The following is a 13,888-nucleotide window of genomic DNA, read 5'->3' as shown; positions in this document are numbered from 1 at the left end:
TAGCTAGATTATAATTATTCATATCAAGTTTCGGAAGCATGAACAGGTAGCAGAGGGAAAGATTATTATTCCAAAATAGGAAACTGATAATTCCAAAAAAAAAGAAAAAAAAAGAATGGGGGGTGGGGCCTGAAAGCTCTTCATCCATCCAAAAACATCTTTCCAGGAAAGCATGCGAGTGCCAACGCTGATGATGATGATGGCGGTGGTGATTTTCCAGTGCATCCTCCATCATTTTAAATATCATCTCATCATCACCCTCCCAACTTGCTTTTGCTTTTGCCTAACTTGCTTCCCCACCCCGACAGGAAAGGAAAAAAGAAAAGATCAAGCACAAAACAACATCCATAAAACTTTAAAAGAGAGAGCCAATTAATCGCTTGCTCCTGCCTTTTTCCTAGACATGTCGATCAACATCTTTTAATTAATATCTTCATGCCTCTCTTTTTTTTTTATCTCCTCTTGCGTATTTAGACACACACATCCACCACCAAATGCATGATTAAACCTCCCTGATCTCTTCCTTTCTTGCATTTCATTTTTTACCGTCTCCCCTTCTTTCTTTCATGTGGTATGTATTTCCTTTACACGCACATATATATCAGCAAGACTAGTAGGACGTTGTGGCAAATTTGTTTTAATATATAATTAATATATGGATGAGTCGTGGCGAATGCGCATGGGAGTGCCAACGCCAAGCGTCCCAAGACGCCGCTCCATGGAGGATATTGCAGCCACGAGACATTCCATGGATGCCAGATTAGACCCAGATGACTTCTCTGACGTCTTCGGTGGGCCTCCAAGGAGTGTTCTCTCTCGCAAATTCCCCGCCGATTTCACCAGATCTTCTTCTTCTTCTTTCTATGAGGAGATTTTCCTCCCAGAAACGGAGTCTCTTTCGAAAGGGAAGAAGAACGGCGGACGTAGCTTGCCGGCGTTCAGAATCCCGGCCAGGGGAGAAGGGTTCTACAGTGATGTGTTTAGGTTGTCGGACGAGGGCAGGAGGTCCAGGCAACGGTCAAGGGCCAACTCCAAGTCCAAGTCCAACTCTTCGTCGGTGCTCAGTTCGGAGGAGCTTAGCCCTCAACGGCGGCTGGTGACCGGAGATGACGTCGCATTATCTTCTTTCGCTTCAAAGCTCAGGTCCCCCATCTTTTAACTATTTTTCTCTCTCTTTTTCCTCGTCGGTTTGAAAGTAGGTTCCTTTTTTACGTTATATAAGATCCCGTAATTTCGGGGGTCAAGTAAGGAATGAAAAAACTTCCAACGGCAGTGGAGACAGATAACTGTTTAATTTTCAACTGTTTCGATCTCCTTCCAACCAAAATAAATAGCTTCTTTATTTTTATTTTTTATTTTTTATTTAGTTTTAACTTAACCCAAGTATCTAAGAAATTCATGATCCTAAGTGTATGATCGATGATTTGCTAGTTGACATACTCAAAGAGCAACAAATCAAGGAGACGAGTGTAGCATGATCTCCTGTGCTTTAGCACTTTAGTTTATAAGTTTAATTTAATTGTTCGCAATTAATGGATAATTATTATTTCATTTTCAGATTTTTTATTACAAAACAAAGATTCCAATTAATTATACGCATATGTATGATGTTTTGCTCGATTTTTATAAACATAATTTATATTGAAAGTTCTCCCTATATCGTCAGATTATGTTTTATAATAGAGTAGAGAATAAGGGTGTTTTTGACAAGGAAAATTTTTTGTTTGAGATTATCCAAATACAATTGTGTGGGGCCAATTTTTGTTTGTTCTGTTCCCCCCCAAATGGTTTGTTTCAGTTCTAATTAAATAGAACTTCAATCTGATATTTCAATACAAAGTCTTATCATTAGTATATATTTCGGTGAAATGATATATTTATTTATGTTTAATTAGCTTCATTTATAGTTATTCTCAGCTTCAAATCTAATAAAATGATTATTATTTGAATGGATTGAAAAAAAAAAAAAAAGATAATTTGTATAGTAAAAAGGTTTGACTTTTCACTTGTGAAAAGCTGAGGTTTTTTTTTTTTTTTTTTTAAGTTTTAAAATTATTTTAAGGATTTTTTATTTAACTTTATCTTTTAATATTGAATTGATCAGGTATAGAACTTTATAATTTTTTTTAATTTAATTTTGATAAAATTATTATTATTTTCTCAACTTCATTCTTAATATTAGATTCATTAAAACATTAAGTTGATTAAGAATTGAGCTTTATTAATATTTTTTTTTTTTTTTTATGGGATTATCATTGTATTATGATCTAAAATAAAGTTTGATACCAAAATATTTTAAAAAAAAAAATTATGGAGACCAGTCCTCATATCTATAAAAGATTAAGAACAAAAATGAACTTTCAAACAAATTTTAAAGATGCCACTTATGTTATTCATATTTTTTATTTTAGTATTTTTCAATTCAACCCTCATCCTTCAAAATATATGCAATTAGGCTTCAATTTGGATTTAAAAGGACCACATCTTTTATATAGGCAATATATATATATATATATATATATATATATAAAGATCGATCACGTAATATTAAAAATAATAAATACAAACTAATTAACTAAAAACGAATTATGTTAAAGAATGAAACTTATTTAGTGTCTGTTTTTGTGAATAACTCATCCTGTATCCTTCTCCACTCTTGTAGTGAACATAATTTTGTTTTTGATAGGCAACAAATTAAAGCGATTCAGCTCCCAATGAAAAAGGGAAAAAGACTATCTTAATTTAGGCTTTAATTACCCGTCGCTAAGCTACTTCTGAACTTTTTTTCTCAATGATTTGCAGTTGCATAAGCAACTATATGTCTATATCCATGAATACAAGCACACAAAAACTTTGTTCTCTCTGTTTTGCATCTCAACAATGAATCAGAACGCTAATATTTTCATCTGATCCATACAGGCCAATCAATGTACCTTACAGATGGAACTCAGCCACAGGGAGGCCCGAAGGACAGCCAGCTGGGAGACAATGGAACATGCCATCTTTTCCACGCAATCATACTGAGAAATGTTACATGGAAAATGAATACATTGATGAGAAAGCCAGATGCTGCTCCTCTTATTTTAAGGTTTCACGGCAGGTCTCATCCCCAGAAACCATTAGTCTTGAGCCCCATTCACACCGAAGCATCAAAATTTCTGTGGATGATTTAGAACTCAACTCCCCTTCATCTCCGGCCTCTTCACTGTGTCATGAACCAGAGGCAAAAGTTGGTGTACAGTGTAATATAATGCCAGAAGAAGAACTGGAACAGGTTGAAGATGAAGAAGATGAAGATGAAGTAATGAGTTCTTATGTTATCGAGATCAATTCTGATCATAGAGAAGGGACTGGCGAAGCAGTTTCTATTGACGAAGCAATTGCATGGGCTAAGGAGAAATTCCGGTCAAGATCTTTTGATAGACAGCACGAAAATGTTTCGATGGACCACCACTCAGATGAAGCAGAAGGTAAAGAAATATCCTGATGTCTTGTATGTTATCTTATTGATTATAATTTACAAGATCTGTCTCTTTGTCATTGAAATTATGCAGAAAGGCGTAATGTGCATGATTTTGTTGGGCATCAAATGGATGGACATGGGAGTAGGCAATGTTCTATGGTAAATCACTTATTTTTTTCTCCGAAGCATTGATAAATGGATTATATGAATATTGGGTTTCAAGAAATATATAAATTTTAAATTTTGTTTAGAACCCTAAGAATAATGTTAGATAAATCTAGAATTGTTTAGGGTTTATGCGAAGATTATCGATAAATCATATGTTCTTTTTAGCTTTTAATACTTTCTTCATGATTGAATTGTCATAAACCACAAGTCATTCAAATATTCGATTTTTTAATGGTAATTAACACTAATAACCAATGAGAAATCTCCTAAATCTTTTTAGAAGAGAGGAATCACTATCTTTAAACTATACTTTAAACTGTTAATTATTTTCCTTTGTGTTTTAAATATTTATGTACTTTATTTTTCTTGTATAAAGAAGTAAGAGACATATCTTTTTATATATAGAAAAACTTAAAAATCTTAAGAATTGAAAAAAAATATCAATTTGCCCCTTAAATAATATCACATTTATTATTTTAAGCTAGTTTTAGAAATTTACTCAATCAAATCCTTAATTGATTTTTTATAGGTCTGGAATTGTAATCTATTGTGTTAATTACATTTCTGTCCTCAATTTCTAAAATTCATTTAGAATCAAGTAATAGTTGATTAACTATCTCATTTTAATTTCTGACCAGTGATTCTTATGTAAATGACCTATTAGGTCTCCTAATAAGTTGGCTTAAATATAAATTACAATCTTAAATAAAATAGAATTAAATAAATTAAACAAATTAATTTATCATCAATCCAACAATTAATTGATTTATATTTGAAGATTAAATATAATGTCTAGCAACCTCTCATGATCTTTTAAATATTAGAAAAGTCAATAATGGTTTGATTTAATCTTTCAATAACCAGTTTCTCTATGTAATTATTATCCCTTCATCAACAATGTTTTGATTTAAATATTATAACATAAAGTGTGTTAATTCTACAAATCATGTTTATTTTCAACACTATAGTCATTGATTATTTGAATAAGATTTAAAACTATTTTCAAATCTCATTCCACATACCTTGCACAAGGATTTATAATCGATATTGTTTTATGCTATTTTTTACACAAGATGAATTATCTCTTGAATACTTAAATAGCTTCATATAATTTATGTTATACCCAATATCTATTTATTTGTTACTCTTGATTAGGACAATGTGTAGCATGATCAAAACTTAATATTTTTATATAAGATAACTTAGTGATCTCAAGTCTAAAAATTACTTATACAATTATTACGTGAGCCTTTTTATATACATATATGATCTCAACTCTAAAGATCACATATGAAATTTTATGTAAGTCAGTTTAGTGTATAAGTCATCTGACAAACACCTACATATTAATTATAAGTATATCTTATACCTCAGCGTATGAGAATAACTACTTTTTTGATATATATAAAAAACATAATATATTTATAATTAGTCTATACAACTCTAATTAATGTTCAGTCTTAATAGAACATTGACTAGAAATATTTAGGAACAATATTTTGATGCAATAAGAATCTCATAATTATAATGACTTTATAATTTTCTTTGCAATGAGCTTTTATCAAGGATTTTATCTTTACTTAGATTCATTAACTATCAAATATTATATTCATTAATAAAATATTTATTGAATATTAAAGATAAATAAATTTTTATTAATAAATTAATTATATTTATATGAACTATATAAAATTAACCGATTAACTACAAAGAAATGAGCACTCAAATAGTTAGTATTTTGTATAGCAGTGTATCAACAAGACAAATTAAATACCACTGTTATCTTGCTACAAGCTAGATTGCTTCCGTTTATGCTGGATCATTTGCTATAATATTGTCAAGATTATAGGCATTCAGCATCGATGACATCGTAGCTAGATCACCTTGAAACCTTCTAAAATATTTCAGACCCAAGTTCCCCAATGTTCTAGTCCATCTTTGATTTTTAAACTCACAGATTTCATATTCAAATTAAGGATCAAGAGAGGATTTCAAACACCATTTTTTAACAAAGAATCAAGAGACATAACTACATTATTTGAATATGAATATTGTTTTGAAAATTAAAGAGATTAAATGTGGGAACAAGTTTAAGTCTGAGATATATTTCCCCTTCTACTTTTGCAGGAAGAAGAGCTGAAGAAATCCAGAAGAGAAGAAGTAGAAAAATCAGAAAAAGATGTAAGCATCGTTGCACTGCAAAATTAACTATATATTCATTAAATTAGTAATAAAGATTTTTATTGATGCTTTTGTTTCCTTTTCTATTAAAAAAAAAAAAAAAAAAACCTGCAGATGGAGATGGAGTTATTGGATGAAGACATTAGGTTGTGGTCAGCTGGCAAGGAAACTAATATCCGTCTGCTGCTATCTACACTTCATCACGTACTTCAGCGTTTTCCTTTGCTTGTTTTTTAGGGTTTCTCCAAATTAATGTATGAACAATAAAATAAAAAACACACACATATACAGTGCAATGATCTTTTTATAAATGTTTGAATGAACGCAGATTCTATGGCCAAATAGCGGGTGGTATGCAATCGCCCTAACAAGCCTCATTGAGAGCTCGCAGGTGAAGAAAGCTTATCAGAAAGCAAGGCTATGTCTCCATCCTGACAAGTTGCAACAAAGAGGAGGTACACTCTCACAGAAACATGTCGCAGAGAAGGCCTTTTCCATCCTGCAGGTAATGTTTTGAACATAAACACAGAAAGGGATACAACAACGGGAATTGCTTAAGATGTTAGGCTGGTTTATGCTGTTAAATCATGGGAAAAAGTTTCAAAATATATAATTCTAGTTTTTTACATTGGTTACAGGATGCATGGGCTTCTTTCATCTCCCAAGATTTGTTGTTTAACTAGTAGACGATTCAGGATTTTTTTTGCACTCAGTTTCTTCAGCTTTGAAAACCAACAAGGGAAGCTAGCTCGATCAACTGAACGGAGAATGAAGAACATATCCAGAATAGATGTGCGCGACGCAAATTGCTGGAAATTGAAAACAAATCATGTATTCAGAATATATAGTTCATGTTCATCCTCTGCATGCTTTCCAACGTTCCTTGATTAATTTCTGAACAATGAGAGACAAGATATACTACGCAACAATGAGAAAAGAGGGATAATGTACTAATGTTCTTTGCTTTTTCTTAATTTTAATTTGTGGTCAATAATTATTGATTGTAACTTGGTATTTGACTTCAAGATCAACGTCTCCCAGTTAATCCACCCACTCCACTGATCGATCCCACAGCAGATCTCATTAATTAAGCCGATCTTATAAGATTATCAAACTTTGAATCTTGCATTGACATCTTTCACTTTCAGCATCTCATAATTGTTTAATGGTAATCACATCAACCACTAGTGATAAATTTTATAAATCCTTTTAGAAGAGATCAGAGAAATTATTATACTTTTAAGTATTAACTCTTTTATTTTATGTTTTAAGTATTTATTAGTTAGGTGCCCGTGTTACGCCACAGTCTCATTTTTTTATTTTTATAAAAAAATATCATAAAAATTTATAATATAAATAATAATATATTTTTTAACATTACTAATAATTTTTTTTCAAATTCATTAATATATATTAATTATAATAAAAATAATAATATTTATAATACAAATGATAATATTTTTAATACTAATACTATTAATTCTAATAATAATAATAATATTTATAACACAAATGATAATATTTTTCATATTAATATTTTCATATTTAAAATACAAATAATTATATTTAAAAACTTAAGAACCAAGAACCTTGAATCCTGACGCAAAACCCATTAAGCTTAGATCCTAATACTGGACTCCAGACAATCAGGTCCTGACACGGATCCTAGTGAATTAGGTACAGAAGCAAGACCCAAGAGATTGGACTTAACGCAAGAATCATTGCCCTTGGGTCCTGACGCAAGACCCATTTGAAGGGTAAAAATATAAATTATTTTTCTTATTATCATTAAAAATTATTATTTTTTAAAAAATTATAAATATAAAAATTATTATTATTATTATTATTATTATTTGTACTATAAATATTATTATTTTTATTATAATTAAAGGTATTATTTTTATTATAATAATATTAAAAATAGTATTATTTGTGTTATAAATATTAAAATTTCTATTATAGTTCAAATTATTATTGTTTGTGGTAAAACTATTATTATATTTATTATCATTGAAGGTATTAATATTAAAAACAATATTATTTGTGGTATAAATATTATTATTTAACTTGTTTGTCTAAATTTTTATATTTTTTAATCTTTATAAAAAAATTATGATTTTTCTTCCATAGTAATAACAGTTTTTTAAAATTTAATAATAATAATAATAATAATTTTTAATTTTACATGTCAAATCAAATTTATAGTTGTTTTTCAATATTAATAATAATTGTTTTCAAATTTATTAATTATTTTATTTATAATATTAATTATTAATAAAATAATAATATTTATAACACAAATGATAATATTTTTAATATTAATACTTTCAATTATAATAGAAATAATAATATTTATTACACAAATCATACTATTTTTAATATTAATACTTTCAATTATAATAAAAATAATAATATTAATAACACAAATAATATTATTTTTCATATTAATACTTTTAATTATAGTAAAAATAATTATATTTAAAATATAAATAATTATACTTAGAAACCTAAAACCAAAGAACATTGGGTTTTGATAAAGGACCTAATAGGCAGGACCCATTAGACTTGGGTCTCGATGCAGGATCCAATCAGAGCATTGGGTTTTGATGGACAACCCATTATCATTGAGTCCTGATGCATGACCCATTCAACTTGGATCCTGACGCAGGGCCTGACGCAAAGCTAAAAGTATAAATTATTGTTTTTATTATCATTATTATTATTAATAAATTTGAAATAAAATATTATTACCACCAAAGAAAAACCTATATAGTTGATTTGAAGGATGAAATTAAAAATTAAAATTATTAGTATTATTAGTATTAGTATTTGTGCTATAAATATTATTATTTTTATTATAATTGAAGTTATTAATATTAAAAACAATATTATTTGTGTTATAAATATTAATATTTCTATTATAGTTCAAAGTATTAATATAAAAAATATTATTATCTGTGGTATTAAGATTATTATTTTTATTATCATTGAACGTATTACTATTAAAAATAATATTATTTATGTTCTAAATATTATTATTGTTATTATAATTCAAAGCATTAATATCAAAAATACTATTATTTGGGGTATAAATATTATTATTTTATTATAATTGAACTAAAAATATTTAGAACACAAATTATAATATGTTTGATATTAAAACCTCTTTTTATTATTGTCTTTTTCCTTTTTTTAAAGAAGCAATCAATTCTTTGGCAACATTTGTTTTACTTTTGAAGATCCTTTTTAGAACAACTATTTTTTTTCTAGCATTGCAGGCTTGTTCACCAGATCATCGTATTTGGCCATTCTTTCCTTCAACTCCTCCTGGATTTCCTACATAATTTCCTCAGACTCCATGTCCTATCATTTACTAATCTTCTTTTGATCATTCTTTCCCCATTTTAAGTCTTGCATTAGTACAACCATTTGTTTATCCATTTCTCTTAAAGTCTAGTTTAAAAGGACCTTTATCTTTTCTTCTTCCAATAGCTGGTTTTCTAAGAACTTCTGTTAACTTTTGTTGTTACTTAGTTTAATTCTCAGTTTATCCAGCACATCTCGCAACTCTTCATTACTGACCCTCTTTTTGTTATGTTCTACGGTGATAGAGTGTCCAACTTTGTTTGTAACACCCTTCTCAATTTCATACATTTTAAGTTTTATTTCCTAAAAGCAATTTATATCTTGGGATGTATATCTTTCGAGAGACATATTCCTTACGAAATAGATAAGTATGTTCTCTTACACTATTTCATGCTAAATTGTTTTAGCATATTGTCTATGTAAATGAATCGGGATAATCCAAGAAACTTTCTAAATCTATCTCTATATATATCTTTATTCTCAGTATATATGTTGTTTCTCCCATATCATTCATGGAAAAATTCTTAGATAACAAGATCTTTTACTGCTAGAGTAAAGGAATGTTGTTTCCTATCATTAATATGTCATTTATATATAATATTAAAAAAATAATCTCACTTGCCTTTGGTTTGGATGTTCCCCTTCTTTGGAGCCTTGTCCTCTGAAGGGGCCTTCCTAGCTGTTGGAGCTAAGGATGGCTTGCTGCTTGTCTGGGTGCTGATATCACTAGTGCCTACTTGTTTTGTTAGGGCACTATTCCTAGCAGTTTGTTATGTTTGTTTGCTACTTAATGGATATCTATTTGGTTGGAAATTTGCTTTTTGCAGGCCTTCTTCTAACTTTCAGATTGGAGGGCCCTTTGGGGCTAGGCTTTTGCAGGTCTAGTGATGGATTATTGCTGGTGTTTATTCATTGGTTGTATGGCGTCTACTTGCAAATTTTGTTGGTTGCTGATTTTGTTAGTTCGTTCATGGAGCTTTTTCCCTTTTTGGTTGTATTTGCTTGTTCAAGGGAGCCTATTCTCTTTGCTCGATTATATGTACATGCTTGTATATTCTCACTTGCTGATTTCTAACTTTGTTTCACATTTGATCTATAAAATTTCTTACATTTGATAAAATAATAATAATAAAAAAACTCCACTCCCACTAACATTTTTATAAACACAAGGTTTATCTATAATTTTTCTATGAAATCAAACTATTTAATTATCCCATCAAAATGAATATTTCAACCCCTTAAAGTTTACTTGAGTCCATAAATGGAATTTTTAAGCTTGCATAATTATTGGTATATTTCTTAGTTAAAAAAACCTTAGGTTATGTCTTATACACATTTTCGTGAAGATTCTCATTCAAGAATACAGTATTAGCATTCATTTGTCAAATCTCATAATCATGATATGCAATTATAACAAGAAAAATCCTTGTAAGTTTTAACATAACTATGAAGGTTTCATCAGAGTCAATCCCTTATCTTTGTCTGTAACCTTCAGCAACTAATATAGCTCTGTAAATGTGTACATTACCATCCATGTCAGTATTTTTTTTAATGACCCATTTATATTTAATAGGTTTTATACCTTCTGGTGGATCAACCAAAGTCCATATTTGGTTGGTATAAATGAAATTCATTTTAAATTTTATAGCTTCAAGTTATTTCTTGGAATCAATATTAAATATTGCTTCTATATAGTTCATAAACTCATCAAGTAAGAGCAACTCTTTATCATCAGCTTTCACGAAAATTTGATATATCAATTGTACATGACATGAATGAGCTCTCGAAACAGGCAACCCAATCATCCAAAACTATCAATGAAGAAGATGAACAGTGAGTGAACGACATGTTGTCTAGGTTAAATATCTAATATAGGATATAACAAATTTCATTTTAGTCTTTATTTTTTTAATTGCACCCGTAATTGCCTTTTAAACTCTTAATTTCATTCAATTTCACCCTTGCTAAAATCAATCATCAACCCTAAAGTTTAGTGTTATTTTCATCTTGTTATTTGGTATCCGATTTGTACATTTGGACTCTTAATTGACCATCAAACTTTAAATTTTCTTTGATTTGATTTGTGATTTGATCAATTTTAGCCCTTAAAGTCTCGCATATTTTACAATTTGGTATTTAGTTTTGAATTTCTTCAATCAAACCCTAATTGGCTATCAAACTTTATTTTTCATAATTAAACCCCTAATTTGATCAATTCAACTTTTAAAAGTCTAATTTCAGTCCTCAAACTTTAATTTCTTCCAATTAACACCTAAATGGACTCCAAAAACTAATTTTCCTTGCAATTAAGTCCTCAATAAAATTAATTAAGCCTTTCAAAATCCTCATTGAGTCTTTACTCATTCAAATTCATATTTCTTTACCCCAAATAAAAATATTTTCACCAAATAGGTTTTTTGTCAACCAAAATTGGATTGTCAATTTTACAATCTTATATATTTTGGTTCTCCAACTTTTTCACTTGTCATTTTAGTCCTTCACCGTCAACTTGGACATTCTTCTAGGTTTTTTTCCTGTGTATCCTCTTGTATTTTTGGATTTTTTTCTATTTTTTTCTTAATTTTTTTTATGGAGTCAAAAATAGATGACAACCTATTAAATATTCCTTTGATCTTCTTTACTATTGACTTTATAATTAGCCTAATTAACACAATTAACACCTTTAATTAATCTTTTATTGTTACTAATTAATTTTCCATCATCACGCCTTAATATTAAACAAACTCAACTTCTTAAGAAAATTGGAAAATTAGAAAATATAATAACCATGTTTTACTAATTCTTTATGAAAAGTATTTTTAGAATAAATTAAAAAACTGTGTTGTTAAAGTAAACACAATGGATATTAATGTGGCCCACTCAATTTATTTATTTATTTTTTCATTAAAAGGCAGGCTAACTAAAATGGTAACTTGACATTCTAACAGTAACTACATTTGCAGACACCGTAAAATTTTATTATGGGATGCTGTGAATATGAAACCATCCATCTATGAAATTGAATTGAAGCCATCCGTCTCCCTGACTGGGAGTTCAGGTGATCAGATCTACGTCCGAAGGTTTGCGTGTTTGGAGTTTGATTATAATTATTTTTTAAAATATTTTTTATATTTTATATTTTTAAAAAATTATTTTTAAATTTAATACATTAAAATAATTTTAAAATATATTAATTTAAAATAAAAAAAATTAAATTTTTTTAAAATACTTTTCAAATGAAGTGAAAACTCCTAGGACATGTCAAAAAAGAAATCAAATTGCCTATTCATTAGAAGAAATCAAATTACAGAATTATTACTGGAGGATATATACATCTTTATACAGCACGATAAATAAGCAGGTAAAAAGGCATGTTCTCAATGTACTATGGCACACTCTTATCCAGCCCCTGGCCTTATCATCTCCCCAAACTCCTCATCGGTGCTCTTGAGCATCAGTCGCAGAGGAATTTTGACCCCACTTTGCACAACCTCGACGTGCCTTGGCTTAATTCGCTTATCCAAACTGAAAGCAAAATACTGAGGAAACCCCTTCAACTCTGTCAACTTCCCCTTCATCTCCTCGGCAAAGTAATCAAACTTTGGCTTGAAGTTATTCTCGACACTAAAAGTAAACAATGCCGGACACCTTAAAACCATAGCCACAGCTTCATCTCTTGAAAAACCTATGCTCTGCAAGTACTTCAATTTAGGAATTAAGGTGTTTTCAACATTAGAAACCAACAGCACAGGGTCTTGATAAGCCAAGGCTTCCAAATCCTCAAACCCAAGCCGTTGAAGATAAAACAAGCATGGTTTGAGCTGGTCTCTCACGCTAGAAACTAGCAATCTTGGGCACTTGTTGATGGCCTTTCTGAAGTTATTGTCTGGGACTTTTAGGTCTTGGGATAGGAAGTTGAAAACAGGTTTAAGGTCAGTTCTGATGTTAGAAGTGAGAACTTTTGGACACATGCCAAAGATCCTAGGCAAGTCCTTTTGGTGGATTCCTTTGGATTGGAGAAAGAAAATTATGGACTGAATGGAGTCTAGAGAGGCGGTGTGGAGAGAAGGGTTTTGGGATAATGCTTTGCCAGAGTCAACTCCCATGATCTCAAGACACAGAATCTTTTCTTTGATTTCAAAGGAGATATTTGAGTGGGCTGGTGTGTACAGTGGGTGCTTGTGAAGGAGGCTTTTGGACTTTACCGATAACTGGATGTTTGGTTGCTGAGAAATTGAGGGTTGGGGTGTCTGCTTCGGAGAAGAAAAACACAAAGAAGAGTGCAACGCTGCTGCTGCTGCTGCTGGTAGCGGCATGGTGAATGACCGCAGAGAGACAGTGGGAGGAGGAGGGGAACTCTATTGCCACTATCTAATCTCCTTTGTTTTCTCTCATAGCATTTGAAAATGACACGTGCTCGTATGCTTCAATTTGATTGGATAAAATTGGATTGCGTGGATAGCTTAAAGGGAGTCTGAAGTTTTTGGATAATATGATGAGTTTATGGCAAAGATAAACCTATAGAGTAAATTTTCAAGTTTGAATCTCTGTTAAATAAATTAGATATTTTTATTTATATTAAATTTAAATTTAAATTTTTTTATTAAAAAAATTTATTGAACTTATATTATTAATGAAATACATTTAGCATTAAGATTTTTAAATAGTAAAATATTAATAAATTAAAATTTGTAAGCTAAGTAGGAAATA

The 13,888-nt window shown here is 29.8% G+C and overlaps 2 protein-coding genes across 2 annotated transcripts; one reads left to right on the top strand and one right to left on the bottom strand.

The window, feature by feature from the left end:
• Nucleotides 1-290: 290 nt before the first annotated feature.
• Nucleotides 291-6,819, top strand: LOC118054798 (uncharacterized). Its single transcript, XM_035066506.2, has 7 exons — nt 291-1,143; nt 2,920-3,470; nt 3,555-3,622; nt 5,759-5,812; nt 5,927-6,016; nt 6,141-6,317; nt 6,451-6,819. The coding sequence occupies exons 1-7, from the start codon at nt 656-658 to the stop codon at nt 6,493-6,495; spliced, it is 1,473 nt and encodes a 490-aa protein (XP_034922397.1). The 5' UTR covers nt 291-655; the 3' UTR covers nt 6,496-6,819.
• A 5,618-nt stretch (nt 6,820-12,437) lies between these two features.
• On the bottom strand, nt 12,438-13,562 carry LOC118054797 (transcription termination factor MTEF1, chloroplastic). Its single transcript, XM_035066505.2, has one exon. It carries the CDS (start codon nt 13,492-13,494, stop codon nt 12,577-12,579), a length of 918 nt encoding a protein of 305 aa, XP_034922396.1. The 5' UTR covers nt 13,495-13,562; the 3' UTR covers nt 12,438-12,576.
• Nucleotides 13,563-13,888: the final 326 nt, after the last annotated feature.

Source organism: Populus alba, chromosome 11 (assembly GCF_005239225.2).
Source record: "Populus alba chromosome 11, ASM523922v2, whole genome shotgun sequence".
In the NCBI taxonomy this organism is placed as follows: domain Eukaryota; kingdom Viridiplantae; phylum Streptophyta; class Magnoliopsida; order Malpighiales; family Salicaceae; genus Populus; species Populus alba.
The sequence above is the reverse complement of the archived record's forward strand: the minus strand, read 5'-3'. Positions and strand labels throughout refer to the sequence as shown.

Bases quoted from the DNA above. Each gene is read 5' to 3' on its own strand.
- LOC118054798 (XM_035066506.2), top strand. From the start codon at position 656: ATGGATGAGTCGTGGCGAATGCGCATGGGAGTGCCAACGCCAAGCGTC. The intron at 1,144-2,919 runs GTCCCCCATCTT...TGATCCATACAG, and splicing joins TCTTTCGCTTCAAAGCTCAG to GCCAATCAATGTACCTTACA. The intron at 3,471-3,554 runs GTAAAGAAATAT...GAAATTATGCAG, and splicing joins CCACTCAGATGAAGCAGAAG to AAAGGCGTAATGTGCATGAT.
- LOC118054797 (XM_035066505.2), bottom strand. From the start codon at position 13,494: ATGCCGCTACCAGCAGCAGCAGCAGCAGCGTTGCACTCTTCTTTGTGT.